Source organism: Biomphalaria glabrata, chromosome 12 (assembly GCF_947242115.1).
Source record: "Biomphalaria glabrata chromosome 12, xgBioGlab47.1, whole genome shotgun sequence".
In the NCBI taxonomy this organism is placed as follows: Eukaryota; Metazoa; Mollusca; class Gastropoda; family Planorbidae; genus Biomphalaria; species Biomphalaria glabrata.
The window spans coordinates 35,682,854-35,703,164 of NC_074722.1; the positions used below are offsets into that span (position 1 = coordinate 35,682,854).

Consider the following 20,311-nt stretch of genomic DNA (forward strand, 5'->3'; position numbering starts at 1 on the left):
CAGGGTATTTAATCTCAACGCCTGACTGACGTCTCTCTTTAAGGGTCCGAGTGTGAGAGAAGTAACAGAGGGCTAAGTTTTGACAGACCACTGTCTACATTAACTTAGCCAAATACATTTGTCTCCTTCAACATAAGGGCAAGATGGTAAGAATATTTTTGTTGGACCATTTAGTTGATATCCATTAACATTTAGATCTAGTAAAACAAAATGCGTTTTAAGAGAGCTTCGCTTTAGGGATACATGTATTGTATTTGAATCCAGAGGATAAAAGTTTAAATAAATAACAACTTGGATTTGAGAAAGCTTATCTTCTTATCTTTTATAATACAGGCGTTACTTCAAAAAAAAAAAGATGATTACCTCCTACACTCTGGAATCTAAACATTTTCCTGTCTTATTGGACATTTCTTGTAAACACAAAAAGCGGATTATATTTGTGCTGGCCACATAACATCCTCATGAGGCAATGCATATGGAACTGGAAGGATTACTAACTAGTTCACTGAATATTTAGATATAATAGAGGTTTCTTTTATGTTTAATTTATGTGTTGAATTGTTTCGTTTTTTTTTTTAAATTATCTTTCGGTTCGGAATAGGTTACCACGCGCTTGACCACTCAGCCACGCTTGACTTGAAGTAAATTTCCCCTTTCAGACCTTGCGATCTATGGGGCAGATGATGTTAAGGTCATCTGTTTCTTTGGCCAACGGTTAACGAGCAGGGTGTCATGTGGCAAGCACAACGACCAACCGCCTTTACTTTCCCCAACTAAACTCAGGTACCCATTAGAGTTGGGTGGACTCAGGGGCGCCCTAAAATCAAAATCCCAGTCTACACCGAGATTCGAACCCAGGACCCCAGGTTCGGAAGCCAAGCGCTTAACCACTCCGCCATCGCGCCCCCTCACGCTCGATTTACGTTACTATCACATTAACTTGAGTTTAAATGAAACGAACATCTAAGGGCGTCCTAAAAAAATCCCAAAATTCAAATTCCCAGTCTTAACCGAGATCTGAACCCGAAAGTCTTGGTTCGGATGCCAAGCTATTTACCACTCAGCCACCAGACTCTCTCTTCTCTATTCCAACGTTTTCTAGCTCTTACTTTTATCAGTTTCGATGAACTCTGGGATAGCCCACTTTTATTTTAGTGGAAAAATAAGTGAGATTTAAACCCTAGACTTTTGTCTAGGCAGCTAAATGTTCTTCCACTCAGTAACTACCACTCGTCGCTAACAAAATGTAACTCTTTGATGTTTCAGGTTGACCTGAAAGCTGTATTAGCTGTGACTGTATTGACAGTCTTGATTACGTCAGACAGGACAGCAGCACATCGTAAGTAGGACTCGTAGAGTCATGGGAAAACTTTTTTGCAAGGACACATTCCCCAACCCTAAGCCCCTTTTCTAATATTCAATTTTATAAAGTGCACATGAAGTTCTTGTAGTCAACCGTCTCGGATTTATAGATTTAACATTCATTTACGATAGCTCACTTTGTTTCGTTGCCTGTGAAATCTCATTTTTTAACATCGCTATTAACTCTTTATCTCCGTAATTATTTTTCCACGTTTCCAAGGAGCTCTTCATTTTGCTCATTACTATTTCACTACCCCTGTTATGATTGGGCTTCAATAGCTTTGTTGTTTGTTATCAGAAAATGTTGTTTTTGGTATAGAATTAAAGGGGAATGCATGCTCTTTTGATATAAAACAAAGTTTTTAAAACTAAACATTAATTTAATTTAACGAGGTCAAATCAACGATGGTATCGTCGATTAAGAGAGAAAGAGTTAATAGCACTGGTACTCATGCGCCAGTCTCTCTTGACATTTCCATAAATATGGCAACATATCCACATTCAAACTGCCAACTTTATTTTATGTACAGTCCATAAACAATCAATAAAAAACGTGATGAATAAATGTTATAGGTTGGCAATTAGCATACATTGTTAACTTATGGGAACATTTTTTATAAAGCTTATATTAACTCACACTATCTGTCTGGTAAAAATTTTGAACATGGTATTTCTCCCATTTCCAATTCTTGGATTAAGTTTAAAGCTTACACAATTAAACATCGTAACTGACAATACAAGGATCAATGACAAAAAGTAACCAATTATTAATCAATAAGTAATAATTAATTAATTTTGTTTTATATATCAGACAGGGAGCTAAACCCTGGCATCTTGAAATAAATGACAGTTCTTTCCCACATATAAGCCTTGTTTTTTTTAAGTATTATTTTTTTCCTTTGCTTGTGTATAAATTAATAACAGGATACCTTCATAATGAGACGGGACTTTCAAGGGACACTACACAATTGTATTCTAGGAATTATTCAATATTGTAAGGAGTTATCTCTCGAGTTTCAAAGTCACGTGATTTCGTCTTTTTGGTTAACTTGCTAATAGTCCCACAAATCTAGGTACTAATTATGTTTTTTCTGAGTTTAAACTTGTTCCTTTATTTGTGTTTATGTGCAAAGCAAACTGAACTGATCTACAGCCAAAGGGGCCACCAATGAGCTTAACTCCTTTAGCTACATTGTGTTTTTTTTGTGTGTGTTGTTTTCTGAGTTTAAAATGTCTCTGTAATTGTGTTTTTTTCTTCAATTCCAGCACCTTTCTTTCGTCCATTTGGCTATCCTCTTCCCCCTCCACATGTTCCCCTTCCCCCAGTTCGCCTCACAGTTCATGCTCCAGTCTCAGGTAAGTTTTTGTACCTTTTTCTTTTCATGCATATCAGGGTTTCCCAAACTGTGTTCCGCGGAACCTTAATGTTATGCGAGGCCTGAATAGGTGCTCCACGCAGGGCCGGCCCTAACAATTGCGGGGCCCTATGCGAAACGGGTTGAGTGGGGCCCAGTCTGGGTAGGGATAAATATAATAAGTGAAAATTAAGATTTGTATTAGAAAATAAATCATCTTCGCATAGCTTATATCAACTCACTCTGTCTGGTAAATAGTGTGTAATAATAATAATAATAATAATAATAATAATAATAATAATAATAATCTTTATTATCCGTAAGGAAATTTGTCTTACAATTTGTGCATTACCAAACAAAAAACATTATAATTACTCCCACACCCACTCTCAGATCAAGTTGAAACTTCGCACACTTATTCTTTGACATAGACAAGACATGAATCAATAAAGAAGTAACCAATTAGACAATTAATTACTGGTAGGCCTAATTCATTATTTTGTTTAATATCAACAAGGAAAACTAATCCTTCAGTATTCACATATATGGCTAAATGTGTTGGGTTTAGTCCGCTTAAATAATTGTTAACGCTATTTCTCCCTCACGCATTCCCCGATGAAGTTGTTACTTTAAACAATTATTTAATTACCTAACGAAACATGAATCAATAAACTTAAATACTCAATTAGACAATTCATTATGGGTAATTTATTATTTTGTTTGATATCGAATAAGGGAAATAACTTGTGCATTATTGGTTGATATAGTTTTTAAGGACGGAGTTGTTCCCCTTAAGACGGAGTTCTTCCCCTTTTTTTAAAAAGGATTTTTTCATATTTTCCTTTTTATTAAATGAAATCTGACAACGTCGTTGCTTTTGGTTTGTTTTATAAACAAACGACGTTATCTCACCTTGTCTATACCTTTATAGTCTGCTGAACTATTGGAGCTACAAAGTTGCACTAAACAAACAAACAAACAAAAAAAGTACTTTTTTTTTAATGGACCTCATTCACCCATCGTAAACAAACAACATTTAGCCGCGTGGTGCTTTTATCTCCTCTATATAATTTACCATCTCATGTTTAATTCATGATGGGTGTCACGTGACAGTTTTTTTCCCATTGTTTTATCAATAAGATCACGTGACTAAATGTTGTTTGTTTGCGATTGGTGAATGAGGTCCATTCGCCATTTTTTTAATTTATTTTTTTGCTCCTTTAATCAGTCTCTGTTTCCAAGACATTTAAAATATTTTGTGACCATGGGCCCTACTCATCAGACACATTATTATTTTTCTTTATTACCAGATTTGAAGTTGAATTTTAACTTTTGCTACATTTAATATTAATAAAAGAATGATATTCATATGGTTATTTTAGCAAATTGTAAGATGTCTGTCTATGTTTGCAAGTCCGTTGTTTGTAAAATAAACAGCGTTTAAAAAAAAATTGCACGAATATTCTTGAAATCATTCCTGAGACCGTAGGCTAGTTCCAATAGAACTTAAAATAGCAGAGTCAAAAGTAAGTTGGCATAAACTCGAATGAATATTTAGACTCTTTCCTGTCAATGGGAGAAGCTAATTTTAGAGAGGGTATATATACAAGGGAAGACAATAAGTGAATTAAATAAGTTTCAAGCTTCATATAAAGTCTACTTTTCTGGATTCTTTATTGAAATTAACAAATATTGTATGTTAATAGTGTGTGTGGAATTATTTTAAAATTTTTTGAAGGATTAACGTATTATGCCTATATTTCCAATAAAAGTAATTTGTTATTTCATAACCCAACTTAGAAAACCCGGCAACACCAAATATATCTCCTAGTTGCAACTATTTATAAAATTACGAGATAAAGGAAGACAATGTCTCTACCACCACGTACTAATTTCGATTTCTAGTATTTAAAATAAATATTTGATTAGCTATATTCTTATCTCATCATATAAAATACTGATGTAACTTCCAAAAAAAAAATGATTACTCCCTACACGTGTCTTCAACCCATTACCATCTATGTGAGCATTTTTATATTATGAATGGATTGAATTAATATTTGTTCTTTTTGGTCACAGGTGCACAAATCCAACACTCCAGAGGTAACATCATCAGGCCCCTTATAAATCCTGGCTTTGTCCCTGTAGCCCCTGTGGATCCCTACGACAAATACATCGTCACTGATCAGGATTATTATGCCATAGGCGGGAACGTCGGCGGTCAAATCATTGCTTTTCCCAACGACATTGACCCTGGCTACGTCAAGTATGACAAACCGGATGTTGATTTCATTAGAGGTACGTTCATGCGAGGAGGTGTATGTGTGTGAGTGGGTGTGTGTGGTAATGAGTGTGTATGTAAGAAATCGAGAGTTGTGTGCATGTGTGTGTGTGTCCATTCTCATAGTAAGAAAGTCAAACAATGAGAAGGCGGTATTGATAGATGCTAAAATTCCAGACACCTTTAACACTTGTAAGCGGTGGCGCGATGGTTGAGTTGTAAAGCGCTTGGCTTCCCAGGCTCAAATCCTGTTGAAGATTGGACTTTTTCATTTCGGGCTCCTTTGAGTCCACCCAGCTCTGATAGGTCCCTGATATTGATATTAGTTGGGGAAAAGTTAAGGCGGTTGGTCGTTGTGCTGGCCAGACGATACCCTTGTTAACCGTAGGTCTGAACTGGGCATAATGGTGTTAAACTTTTAACCGTTACCCTTCCTCCGCCACCTAGACTTAAAATGTGTTGGAAATCTTCTCCCAGTTACACCCTCCCCCTCCCTTTCAAAATAGATGAAACCATAACCTCAACGAACAATACAAGAAAAACAATAAAGAAATGACAACAGCATTCCACAATGAACCCAAATCTTATTCATCATTTCTAAAGTCCAATCATTTTGTTTCTTTCTTTCAGTTGCTCCTGGACCTTACTAAATGAAACGAATTTGTTGATTGGATGCGGGTAGGTCAATCAAAGACTAATGTTAACAATGAATAACTAGGAAAAACAAAATTGGTTAAAAGAAAGTCTTTAATTCGAATTCAGAGACATATCGACAGTGTGTTAGTAACAGACTATGTGTGACAATATATGTAGCTCACTGCTGGGTCTTTGTAATCAATGGATCTCATTCACCAATCGTAAACAAACAACATTTAGCCACGTGGTGCTCTATCTCTTCTATATAATTTACGATCTCATGTTTAATTCATGATGGTTGTCACGTGACAGTTTTTCCCGTTGTTTTATCAATAAGATCACTTGACTAAATGTTGTTTGTTTACGATTGGTGAATAAGGTCCATTCATATTCAGAGACATATCGACAGTGTGTTAGTAACAGATTATGTGTGACAACATATGTAGGTCACTGCTGGGTCTTTGTAATCAATTAAATAACGTTACTATGACATTTGAACCCAAATACAATATATTAATTATGACAATTTTGAGGAGATATTTTTTTTTAACAAAATGAAAGGATCCTAGTCATTGGTTATTGTTTAGAAATATTTACTTTCTGTGTACAGATGTAAATAAATGGAAGAAGTTCATGTTATAAGCTAATCGCGAAAATTATAACAAACAGATTTACTTTTTCATTATGCAGGCGTCCAACTGTACAAATACAATTGATGAACTGAGAGGAACATCTACACGAGAAAACAACCGGAAGTGATGTAACAGACGACAAGAGGCTGTAGCAGACGAGAGTCAATTTACCGCCTTCATCATTTTTATTGTTTTTGGCATAGATTCAACACCACCCATCACTACTAGAGCATACGTTTTGATTTAGATATACTCGGAATTGACGTTTCGATGTTTTTATTTGTTTTAAATTCGTTTCGCCTTTTAAATACCGGCGATAAAATAATTTAAATTCATGTTGCATGACTTTGCGGGGGAGAGGGGGGGGTTGGCCATCTGTTTTGTCCAACTGGGTCATTTCATTTGAATAAATAGTAATAAAGGACCTACTTTTTATATCATTCCCTTGTTGTGTAGTTACTTTGTTATGTTGTTATTACCTTGTTATGTTGTTATTTTTTTATTTTGCTATCTGTTGTTTCAATTCAAGGAAAAAAGATGTGACATAGCGAGAAACTCGGGGGGGGGGACTCCGCAGGACGAAGGTGGGGTGGCAGCGAGCAGGGTATGAACTCGTAACCATCGAGGCGACCCAAGGCAACGACAGTTCACACGGCCAAAAAGATGGTTGTACTTTGTAGTGATGCTCCCGCCAATGTTAACTCTTTCTCTCCGTAATTATTTACCACATTCTGGTGGAGTCAACGCTGGTATCGTCAGTTAGGAGAGAAAGAGTTAAGTTAGTTTAAACAGAAAGTCTCAGAAGTAGATGGTTGTTAATATAATAGAGTTTGTAAGTGAGCTTAAAAAACCAAGGGGTAGTAACTGTGACCTACGACATAGCGTTTAATGGAGAGTTGTGTATCTTAGTCGGTGAATATAAATTGTTGGAAAAAAGGTGCATATAGATTTACATAAATAATACAACAATGCTAGAACATTTTGTAGCTTAGTTCTTCTTACACATAAATGGGGCAGATGATGTAAAGGTCATCTGTTCCTGTGGCCCAAGGTTAACGACGGTGCCATGTGGCCAGCATAACGACCAAACGCCTTTAGTTTTCCTAAACGCATGCCAGGTACCCATTAGAGCTGAGTGGACTCAGAGGCGTCGATACTTGGACCCCTCGGATCGGAAGCCAAGCGCTTTACCACTCAGCCACCGCGCCTCCATGTTTTATTGAACTCGGATATATTCATATAGAGTTCATAGCTGTTACGTTCGTAGCGCAGCATGGGGCGAATGTGGACATCGAATGAAATGGAAGTTAAAAAAACAGGAAGCCGGAAAATATGGACATAAACAAAAGTTCTAATATTATGAGAAAATTTTGCATAAGAATATTGGGGTGTTAATAAAAGTATAGCTCGCAATTGTCTACTTATTTCGAAAAGTCTTGTGTCCTCTCTTACTGCGACTATATAGCGACGCCATTAAACTGGGACATTTTCCTCCAAATTTTAACGAAGCATACATCACACTTTTACCTAAGAAATCTGAAAATAGCACTTCACCTAGCGACTATAGGCCCATTTCACTTCTCAACACGGACTATAAACTTCTCACAAAAATGATTTTCCTAAGAATGAAACCACTCATAAACCAACTTATCGGACATGACCAGTACTGTTGTATCCCGGACAGAAACATTGACGGCATGACGCATTTTTTACGGGATTTTATCATGTACAGTAAGGATAAAAACCTCAATGTGTCTCTTTTATCTGTAGATCAAGAAAAAGCCTTTGACCGAGTAAGCCATAGCTTCCTGTTCAAGGTGCTTGAGAAATGTAAAATAAGTTCCCTGTTAATCAGATATTTAAAGCTTGTCTATACCAATGCAACAAGTAGATTAATAATTAATCATTCTCTCAGTAGGAGTATCCTCATACAAAGGTCTGTCAGACAGGGCTGTCCCTTATCCCCCTTCTTGTATATCCTTTGCTTGGAACCCTTCTTGGAATCTGTAAGATCTGACCCATCCATTATTGGGATAAATATACCGGGTCGTTCCTTCTCAACCATCAAAGTCAAAGCCTATGCGGATGATACAACCTTTTTTCCATCTTCAGAGCAAGATATTGAGAATATACTAAAGAAATTTAAATTTTCGGAGAAGCTAGTGGTTCAAAAATAAATATAAATAAATCCTCTGTAATGGGACTAGGGAAATGGAAATTCAAAGAGAATTGCGCTTTCAGAATTGTTGATAAAATCAAGATTTGTGGTATTGTCTATACCTGTAATCCTTTGTTCTATTGTAAAGACCAGTGGGAGAATATTTTTGTCAAAGCCTCAAACTTAATTAAACTTTATCAGCACACAGGTTCTACAATATTTGGTAGAGCTGTATTGATAAATAGTTTGGTCATTCCAAAGATTGTCTATTTAGCTAACATTACAGAGCCACCTCCTAAATTCATAAACAAGCTGAACAAGTTAATTAGAAGCTTTATATTTAAAAACACTATTAGGAGCATTAAGCACACTACACTCATTCAAAACAAAGAGGATGGGGGGATAAACTTGCAAGATGTTAAAACAAAAATACAGTCGCTAAGGCTAAAATTTGTAGGTCAAGTAGTTAGGAACCCAACAAACTTTCCCTTGACAATTTACTATTATGGTTTAAGATTAAGTAGTCTTCTTCCAATACACAATGATACTCCTCACTATTTTGGTACAGTCACTCATCCATTTTACAGATCTATTTCAAGAATTTTACCAGGTAATGAACATTTAATACACAACAAAACCAAAGAATCATACACAACACTTAAAAAGCTGTTACAGGAAAGCCCAGTGAATAGGATTAAGTGGGGGAGAGTTCTTGGGGTGACAGAATTCAAGGACACATTCATAAACTTACATAGTAAACATATCCCACCAAAAGCTAGAGAGATTAGTTTTAGACTTATCTTTGGGATGACCCCTATGGTTAGAAGACGGGCAAATGACCGTGAATGTATATTATGCCACCTTGAAAATGCTGATAACGAGAAACACATGTATTTGGAATGTCCATTATTCCTTCAAGTTAGAAGTACTGTAATGGACCTATTGGAAGCAAACTGTGGCAATTATGTAAATGTTAACTTGTCTATTATTTTAAACAAGCTGCCAAAACTAAAAAATAAAATGATACATAACTTTAACTTGATTATTGTTTCCGAACACAGGAATCTTGTTTGGGCTAGCTGGCTCAAATGTCTACATAATAATAAGGTGTTTGATCCTAATCACTTGGAATTAACATTTAGAAAAATAATGGAATTTAGGGTAGAGAATTATCTAGTTTGATTTTCATATACCTGTATAATGCTCATGTAGTTTTTTAGAAATAGGGTGTTGGGGGTCAGGGATATCTGATATTGTGTTGATTGTTCTGGAGTAGAGTATACTTGTATCATTTTTCTGTCTTTAGGGGGTTCATTGGTTAGGTAGTATGTCTTTGATATTAAATAATATTTCTATTACTGTTATTATATTTTTAGGTTAATCACTTTTCAATTGTTTATGATTTAATACTTGTGAATTATGATAACTTACAAATAAAAACATATTAAAAAAAAAAAAAAAAAGCCCACAAAAGAGGCAAGATGGCCCATAAAAGAGGCATATAAAGCCCAAAAAAGAGGCAAAGAAAAGAGGCATAAGGCCAAAGGATTCCTATGATGATAAAGCTAAAACTGAATAGAGCAAATTCTGAGGTTTCCTTGAAAAAAAAAAAAAAAAAAAAAAAAAAAAAAAGTTGACGACATCATTACACTTGACACATAATTGCACTATAATCTAGAAGTAGTGTATAATAGATCAGCCCTTTTCTTCTGGATTAGACCGCTAACATTTTTTCTTAAATCTAGATTTTGCATTTCAAGACTTTAAAAAATCAAGGGAATAAATAAATTTCCAAGTTTTATAGTAATATAAAAAGGTGTGGGGGGGGGGGGGGAGTAAAAAGGGTGGTTAACATAATTTAGCAATGATTATAATTTTCTAATGCTTGGCACTGTCTCTTAAATCGGAACAACCAGTGCCGGATATAAGTAAGAAGAAGCCCTAGGCAGAATGTTTGTAGAGGCCCCAGAAACTTTCAAGAACTTGTTCAGGTTATCTCATTAAAAAAGATGTACTTAGTAAACTAATGTTAACAGTTTTAAATAATTTCACATAACTTGTGGATGCCCCCCTTTCCTTTGAGGGAGAAACCCTAGTCTGTACTGCCGTATATCCGGCCCTAGTAATAACCAGAGATCTAGAGATTTATAATTTACATTGATACTACCCCCCCCTCCCCCATAGCCTCCCACAGACATGCACACATAGATAGTATATTAAGTTATTTGAAACATGAATAAATTATTCTAAAACTGAAGATTTGGTTCTACGCAACGTGAGATAGACCAAAAAAAGAGACAAAATATTTGACGCATCAAACTAATTAACAAAGAAATCAACAAACAAACTACAATAATAGAAAAGGCACATTCTTATTCCATATGATAGGACAAATTTGTACAGGTGCTACGACTTCTCTAATACCTTCCTAGCATAGAACTGGTTGCCTAACGTTCCTGAATCAGCCAGGACAACCAATCGCTTAGCAGAGTTTAAGTCTCTTACCAATAATAAACGAGATTAACTTCCCTTTTGAAGAAATGCATAGACATATAGAAAGGACTGTAATTTACAAGATAAGATTAAAAACTAGAATGGAATTTTTATTTTTAAGAAGTATGGAATCGTAAAAAGCTGATGTCAAGTTGAGGGCCGGATTTAAGTATGTGGAAGCCAAAGGACACGATTTTGGTGGAGGCCCCTACAAGACAGAAACAGAGTTCTTGTATATTTAATTTCACTTCCTTTAAAAAAAACTTAATAATAGTTATAATAATAGCATGGGAAGCGTGGTCGAGAGGCCAAGTACGCTTGAACTTGGCTTGACTTGGCTAGAAGGGGGCTCGAAGTTCGACACCCGACTCGGGCAGAGTTGTGTTTACTGAGCGCCTAAAGGCAGCACGGAAAACCAACTCCCCCCTCCCCCCACTGGTCCACAAATGGAATTGGACCATGCTCTGAGCATGCTATAAGCATGAAAGTAGCGCCATATAAAAGCTATAATAATATTTTGGTTTTAAAAAGTGTATATTTTTTTTTAGCTTTTGGAGGGTAAGGCCCTGGTATGACGTACTGTCGTAAATCCAAAGCCGTATTTACGTATTCTAAACTTGCTACAAGCTACTAGATACAAGCTACTAGATACAAGCTACTAGATACAAGCTACTAGATACAAGCTACTAGATACAAGCTACTAGATACAAGCTACTAGATACAAGCTACTAGATACAAGCTACTAGATACAAGCTACTAGATACAAGCTACTAGATACAAGCTACTAGATACAAGCTACTAGATACAAGCTACTAGATACAAGCTACTAGATACAAGCTACTAGATACAAGCTACTAGATACAAGCTACTAGATACAAGCTACTAGATACAAGCTACTAGATACAAGCTACTAGATACAAGCTACTAGATACAAGCTACTAGATACAAGCTACTAGATACAAGCTACTAGATACAAGCTACTAGATACAAGCTACTAGATACAAGCTACTAGATACAAGCTACTAGATACAAGCTACTAGATACAAGCTACTAGATACAAGCTACTAGATACAAGCTACTAGATACAAGCTACTAGATACAAGCTACTAGATACAAGCTACTAGATACAAGCTACTAGATACAAGCTACTAGATACAAGCTACTAGATACAAGCTACTAGATACAAGCTACTAGATACAAGCTACTAGATACAAGCTACTAGATACAAGCTACTAGATACAAGCTACTAGATACAAGCTACTAGATACAAGCGTGCACTTCTTAATCACATTATTTGCCTGCCCTAAAAAATGCGAAAAAAAAAAAAATTTTTTTAAATAAAGTTTCTGACCTGTCGAAATTTGGATAGATTTTTTGCTCTTTTGCGGTGACCCCGGAGGAGGCCCGGCGATGTAGCCCCACCTGCCCGCCCATAAATCCGCTTGAATTTAAATCTTGATAAAGAGCAGACATTTTTATCTGTTGTTTTCATTAAATCAGTTTTTTTACACTTTTGTTCTACTGGAGTATTTTTTGTTTGAGCCGATGCAGCTCTGACATGAGTTTTAGAAATTTAAATGGTTCCAATGACGGTAAACTAAAAGCACTGCACATCTAATATAAAACAACAACAAAAAAACAACTCCCGAATAACAACAATGGCCACCAGTGAGGCAGTTTTGATTGGCATGTGTCATGAACTTGATATTGAGGTAGAAATCTGGGACATGAATGTCTGAACTAATCAATTCATGCCGAATTCGAGTTACTATTATATATTTTAATAAGTAAGGTTTCCCGATGGTTGACTTACATAAAACACAAGGACAACTCTAAGAAATATACTCGTAGTGCAAACTGAGCACAATAATCACATATAAAGAAACAATATTTCCAGAAATGTAATTGCTATTTTTTATAAATGACATCATTGGTATAAATAATTCGATTGTCGATTGGTTGAAGTGGTCGGACGTTTCCACCGATGTAAGGGTTAAGTTCAGTTGACATTCCAAGTGTACGAAATCTGGACAGCTGAAAAAGAAATGTTACATAATAATGACGACCATTCAATCAAAATCATTTAATCATTGCTGTTAAATGGATTTAACAATTAACGAATCACTGAACTGCTATAATACGAAATGTATTTTTAAAACTTGATTACTTGGTCATCATTGACATACAGTGGCAAGACCGCACTACAAACAGCAATGCCCTTGCAAACGCCGGTATGGACAGTATAGAGGGACTTCTTATGGTCCGACAGTTACGCTGGGTAGGGCACGTATTCCGTAAGGGAGACGAACGTATGCCAAAGGCAGTCTTTTTTGGTGAGCTAAAAGGTGTTCGACGTAACAGAGGCGCCCCACGGAAACGCTTTAAAGACCAGGTTAGGGGCCAACTTACCCTACGTGACATAGAATAGAGCACCTGGTTGCATGCGGCCTCAGAACGAGACAGTTGGAGGTCACTCGCAATGGCCGCTGGATACATATTTGAGACCAAAAGAAAATCCACTGCCGACCACCGGCGGACAATGGTTATGTTTGCCTTGGATGTGGCAAAATATGTAGGTCACAGCAGGGTCTGCGTATCCACGGGATATACTGCATTGCTCATTCATCTTCGGACTGGAAGACAAGCCTTATTATTATTATTATTATTTGTCTTGGTAAAGCTGCATAGGACTTGATTTTTAAACACTGCAGTGGCTTAGCTAGGGGATTGGTGGGGGAAGACATTAGGCAGAGTTAAGACACCTCATTGCCGAGTTTACCTGATGCAGAGAGATCACTTGGGGAACGGCAAAAACTGACCAGATAACATTCTCTGTGCAGGGCGGTGTGGTCAAGCTGCCCAGATAGCGGAAGTACGGTTGTCCAGGCGGAGGAAACAGCTGGCTAATGTTAAAATGTTCTCCCTTCACGTCTGCTCCTAAAAAACAAAAAAATAATTGTATCAATTAGTTTGGATCAGCCATGAAATTCAATTTGAAATAGATGTAGACTAACAATAAAAAAAATCTGTACGATTAGATATTTTTGCCAATTGTTTTTGATTAGGGCAATTTCATGCTTTTAACTTTCTCAATACGCTATGACAATGATTGGGAAGGAGGAAGAAGGATGTATTTGTGTGAATGTTTCCGTGATCACCTTTTAAATGTATTAAAAATATTGTTCGCCTTGAATTCAAACTTCAGGGCGCAAACCTCCTCAACCGAATATAAACAACCACTGTGCCAGCGAAGTGCTTATGAAAATAGAAGGTTTTATAGTTATTTATTGATAGATTCAAACTTTGAAAGCGACGACCTAATTCTCTACACGAAGTAGAAATGGGGACAAATTAAACGTATGCAAACACTTCCTTCAAGTACAACTTTCTTTCGGGATCTTTATGCTGAGTCCACCCAGCTCTAATGGGTACCTGACATTAGTTGGGGAAAAGTAAAGGCGGATGGTCGTTGTGACACCCTCGTCAACCGCGAACCACAGAAACAGATGACCTTTACATCATCTGGCGGGAAGCGTGGTCGAGAGGCTAAGTTCGCTTAAACTTGGCTTGGCTTGGCTACCTAGAAGGGGGATCGAGGTTCGACACTCGACTCGGGCAGAGTTGTGTTTACTGAGCTGCCTAAAGGCATCACGGAAAACCAACTCCTACAACTGAGATTGGACCAAAGCGCTCTGAGCATGCTAAAAGCATGAAAGTAGCGCTATATAAAACGCTATAAATAATAATAATAATAATCATAGATCGGAAGGGGAACTTTACTTTAAACAAAAAAAAGTAAATTAACTAACATGAATTTTTGTTTTTACCGATTCTTGTTTTGTCATGCACAGAAAATAATTGTGCAAAATTTTAACTTGATCCGAGATTTGGTTAGGAGGAGATAACTCGAACAAACATCTTAACAAAAAGAACGAAACCACTCGTTATAGAGGGCCTCCACACTGGCCTGTAACGTCACAACCCGTGGGCGGTTTAGACCAATAGCTCGTTGCCACGTCATAAAGAGCTGTGACGTGGCAACGAGCTATTGGTCTAAACTGGTCTCGGACAAACAGACAGAGTGAGTTGATATAAGCTATGTTATGAGGTATAGAGGGTTAATAATCAGTATGTCTCTTAATTAAAACCAGACTCCGGATGTGCTGGTTTTATCATCTTCACCTTATGGTAGCACCAGGGTCGATCCTACAGATTGCGGGGCCCTATGCGAAACTGACTGCGCGGGGCCTAATTTGGGATAATAAGTGAAAATTAAGATTTTGTATTAAAACATCAATTCGTCTTTGCATTTTATTTATACTTTACTAAGTGCAAAATCACTGTCAAATTAAATTTACGAGCCATCTACAGTAGATAGTAGTTTTCCAATAAAAAGCCGATAGACATTCAGATCTGCCTTTTAGATTTACTATCGACTAGCAAAATGCCAGTGACTATTTAAGTAAATTAAGTATTTGAACTTCTTGTTTTGGTTAAAATTCGGCTTACTATTAGGCACACATTTTTATTAAATGAAAGCTAACTATACCGTTTTTTTTTTTTATCGTGAGTAGGATTGGTGTTTTCCACATTGAATGACACCCCGAAATGACAATTTTGTCTGTTTTAAGTAGATTTGCATCAGTTTTCAGAAGATTTTAATAATTTCAGGAGATTTTCATGACTTTTTCTTATATTTTATAATTTCAGGACAATTCCAGGAACTCTTTAATAATAAGTTAAAATGGTTTAATTTAATAATTTACAACTAGAATTCGCATCGCGCGGACCTATGAAAGTGCGGGGCCCACTGCGGCCGCATAGGTTGCAGTGGCCTAAGATCGGCCCTGGGTAACACCATCATCGTGTTTTCTGCTTTTACTTTATTTTTGTGATGGTATCATCATAATTGTGAACCACAGCGGACATCGATGTGGACTACTAGGAAGGAATACCACTAGACCGTATTATATGGAGAGAGACGCTGACCAAGAAGGCATTGGACAGCATTGGCCTCGTTTCTGGCAGATGATAGTAACAAGCGGAAATTGGATGGCTGCGTTACCTACAAGCCAAAAACAATATGAACGATTCTTCTAATTGATAATCCTTAGTTGTTATACGGCTACTTTTGATTACTTTTTTGGTTTTTATATATTTTTTTTTTTTATTTTTTTTTTTTTTATTTTTTTTTTAGGAAACCTCAGCTTTTTAGCTTATGACTTCAGTTGTCGAGCTGTTTACATCCTAGGAATCCTTGGGCCTTCGCCTCTTTTCTTTGCCTCTTTTTTGGGCATTGCCTCTGTTTTGGTGGGCTATTGGCCTCTTTATTGGGCTTTTTTTTTTTTTTTTTTAATTTTAATTTTTTTTTTTATAAAAAAAAGGTGCATATTTGATTAGTAAGCGTACAAATTAAGAAGTTACATTTTAAAGTACAATGATTGCAAAACAGAGCAATGCATATAGTTACATTTAGGTTGTCATAATATTTTAATGTTTTAAATTGCTTTGTATATGGCGTTATTTTTTTCCAATAGCATATAATGAATATTTTTGAAATTTAAGGTCTTAAAATATATGTGGTGAGAATGTCAACAATAGGTAATTAAATAGAAACAATCAAAGAGTGAAAGTAGAAACTTAAATGATATTAAAACATTTTAAACATCGTAGTCACATTTTTATTCCACTTTGTCTACATTGCTTATGGTTGTTTCCTTTGTGCTTTGCTACATTACCCTAGTTCTTTATATTAACTTCTATCAAACGTGCATACACATCTATGTATGTACACACTTATGCGAACATGGGCATTTAAACTTTTAGATTGTTTCTTTTGTTGTTGGTTTTTATATGGCTACTTGCAATAGTTTAGAAACCATTCATTTAACAAAAGAAAGCTTGATGAGATACAAAACTTGTAATAAAAAGAAGGTGATAAAATTGTGGTAAAACAAATGATGAATAAACAATTATAGAATAGATTAGTGTAAACTGTAATACATTTATTCAGATGCGGGCTGGGTGTCAATATTGGCTCTGGCATTCCCTTACAATTCGGCTCACCAGTTGATTGCTATATGATGTACACGTAGACATATGTCTATGGATGTACATCTATTGTTACCTCCCCTCATTTTAATTAAAATTTTGATAATACACCGAAAACTGAACGCATACATCTGCGTATGTAGGAGATACGAAAGGCCTAATTCAATGTTTTGTCTCTCTACATGTGGATAGACTTTCAGGCTTTACAAAATTGCCATTTGTAAGCTACAAATAATTATACAACTGTAACCTTGATAAGTTTGAATAGAATATTTTATGACATGATTTTGAAAAGATTTTGATATAATTAAAAGCATGAAAAGGAACAACATGAGAGTTTTGCAATACATTACTTCAAGTTTATCCACATGCAAGGGACAAGATGGTCGCTCTTTAACAAACTTTATAACAGCCTTCTACAATCTACATGAAACTTTGCAAGTGTTCTTGTGTCATGACGCTTTTCAGTCTATCTTTCAACATCTTCGGGGCTCGCAAAGACCTTCCTTCAGGGAACAGTACCAGGAAAAAGAAGAAGAGGCAGACAGAGAAAGTGATGGGAGGACAACATTAAAGAATGGACGGGCCTGCCATTGAAATAGGCTCTAACTAAGGCAAAAGACAGGGAGGAATGGAGAAAGACGGTCGACGAGTCTTGCTTGGTGCCCCAACAGTCCAACAGTTATAGGTAAAGGGTAAAGATAATGCCTATTTATATTTAGGAAGGAATTTAAAGATTCTTTGTTTTTATGATTAGTATTTCTTCATTATCTAACTTGGCTTTCCCTACAAAAGGGACATCATTAAAAGGTTAAACAGTGTTATCTCCCCTTGTATGCCACTATGCATGCACTGGTACTAAATGTTTTTAAATAGGTGTAAGTTGCATTTGACTTGTTAGATTTTCAAAATTTTCGAAGTAATAAAACATAGATTCGCATAAAAAAATAGCTGGATTGTTACTTATTATAGTGGACTAAAAATAAACTTTTTTCCCCCCTAAAGTAGATGTCAAAAAATGTGATAGAAATGTTAAGCCGTAAAGCATGTCAAAGTTTAGACAGATTGTCACAATGAGAATAAATGGCGGACTGGGGGGGGGGGAGGGGAGAGCACTTTGATGAATGGACATTTATACTAGGTCAGTGATGGAGCTATCGGTGTGGGTGACTTACAGTTCAAGGGTCACGACCTTTAACGTCAATTAAAAAAAAATTCATTACTAAAATTTGAACTTTTCCAAAAGAGTTTTAATTCAACTATAAAATAAAGTCCACATGTTAAAATCGGCAATAGCATTACCATTTGATGCAGCCCATAAATTACGTATAAAGATAGGTGGGTCTATCTACTCGTACCTATCCTCATTATAAGTAAAATAAATATCATCTTATCTTGGTTAGGCCAATAATAGAATATGCATTCTCCGTTTAGGACCCCTCAACTCAAGAAAATATTAAGAAACTGGAACAGACACAAAATAGAGTAGTGAGATTCATAACAAACGAATATTCACATTTGACTAGAGTAACACCTTTAGTAAAATCACTAAATTTAGAAAGCCTTCAGAAGAGAAGACTCAAAAGTGAAGTAGCAATTATACATACAACACTGAACCATAATCTTCAAATGTAAAAACAAAATTTAATAAAATACTCTGAAAGACACAAAGATAAAGGCACATTCCTCACCCCATATGCTAGGACCAATTTGTACAAATGCTCCTTCTTCCCTAGTGCTATTAGAGCATGGAATGGGTTGCCTGAGCCAGCCAGGAAAACCAGTGACTTGGCAGAATTTAAGTCATTGGTTAATATGCATGACTAAATGCATGACGCGTAGGACGTAATCATCTTCTTTTTTGAAGTAACGTCTGTTTTATATAAGATAAGATAAGATTATCAATTACAGACGTTCCTTCAAGATAAGATAACAATGTCCTTCGTATTACTGTGCTAACCTGGTCGCACATGTTAACTAGAGACATGAACTCTGTTATTGGTTTTCATGGCTAATTTAAGGAAACCCGTTAAATCTCTAACGGACCTAGGGAAGAAGGAGAACTTGTACGAGTTTGTTCTAGTATATGGAAAAAGAAATGCGCCTTTATCTTTATGTTTTCCGGAGTATTTTGTTAGGTTTTTTGTTTTTGTATTTGCAAAATATGTTTTAGTGATTTATGTATCTGAAGTGTCTCTAAAGTTTAATGAAAAAGTCACCCTTTCAGACCTTGAGGTCTATAGGGCAGATAATGTAAAGGTCATCTGTTTCTGTGGCCCACGGTTAACAAGGGTGTCACGTGGCCAGCACAACGCGCAAGTGCCTTTACTTTTCCCCAACTAGAGTCAGGTACCCATTAGAGGTGAATGGACTCAGAGGAGGTCGAAAGATCCAGTGGTGAAAGATCACAGTCTTCACCAGGATTCGAACCCGGTACTCCTCGGAAGCCAAGCGCTTTACGGCTCAGCCACCGCGTCTCATGTTTATAGTTTATGAATTGAAAACTGAGCTGACATGACGTAATGTATCGATACATGTGAGGGAAGCTGGTAGACTATCTGTAATATCAACATGTAAACAAGTAGCAGTCAATTCCTCCTTTATAAATCTGCAGGGGCGAAGCTAGGAATTTTCCATCGTTTGGGGGCGCGGGGGCGGGGGGCTTTACCTCTTTGGGGAACTCTGTATTTTGCATAATTTTCAATATTTAATGTAAAAAAAAAACACTCATTTGGGGGCCCCCCTCAGGTGGGGGCCCGGGGGGATTTGAACCTCCCACCCCACCCTAGCTACGCCACTGTGAAACTGATGACTTTTTGTACTTAGCGACAGCAAGTAAAGTCCCCCTTTCAGACCTTGTGGTCTATAAGGCAGATGATGTAAAGGCCTACGGTTAACGAGGGTGTCATGTTGCAAGCACAACGACCAACCGCCTTTACTTGTCCTCAACTAATGCCAGGTACCCATTAGAGCTGGGTGGACTGAGAGGTGCCCGAAGGCCCCGGTTTGGAAGCCAAGCGCTTTACCGCTCAGCCACCCCCGCATCCAAGTAGCGATTATTTTGCTCTTAATAACTAATGAATGATAACTAAACAAATTTAACACTTATTAAACAGACTATATTCTCCCCCCTCCCCACCAGAAAAAAAATCATAAATCATGATTACACCCTTGTAGACATCTATTCAGAGTATACACAATTATAGGTTTGAAACTATTTCAAGACTGAAGTCTGTATGCGCGAAATGTTTCTGAGCCTCTAGTTGATAATTGAACTCTTTAGTCAATATAAGAGGGCATTACATTGACGTGTTCAAGATATACATCTCCAGACCAAATTTAA

The 20,311-nt window shown here is 36.6% G+C and overlaps 2 protein-coding genes across 3 annotated transcripts in view; one reads left to right on the plus strand and one right to left on the minus strand.

The window, feature by feature from the left end:
• LOC106073248 (uncharacterized) lies at positions 1 to 6,706 on the plus strand. The gene is made up of 6 exons (XM_056007196.1): positions 1 to 146; positions 1,267 to 1,339; positions 2,629 to 2,718; positions 4,797 to 5,015; positions 5,629 to 5,676; positions 6,325 to 6,706. Exons 1-5 carry the CDS (start codon positions 144 to 146, stop codon positions 5,646 to 5,648), a joined length of 405 nt encoding a protein of 134 aa, XP_055863171.1. The 5' UTR covers positions 1 to 143; the 3' UTR covers positions 5,649 to 5,676; positions 6,325 to 6,706.
• A 6,097-nt stretch (positions 6,707 to 12,803) lies between these two features.
• LOC106073247 (carbonic anhydrase 1-like) overlaps positions 12,804 to 20,311 on the minus strand; it is a 33,039-nt gene continuing 25,531 nt past the window's right edge. For both annotated transcript variants that reach the window (XM_056006320.1, XM_056006319.1), the window contains exons 11-12: positions 13,697 to 13,854; positions 12,804 to 12,951 (exon numbers count right to left, since the gene is read on the minus strand). In XM_056006320.1, coding sequence (XP_055862295.1) covers positions 12,826 to 12,951; positions 13,697 to 13,854 — 284 coding nt within the window. In that variant the 3' untranslated portion in view covers positions 12,804 to 12,825. The remainder of the gene's footprint in view (positions 12,952 to 13,696; positions 13,855 to 20,311) is intronic.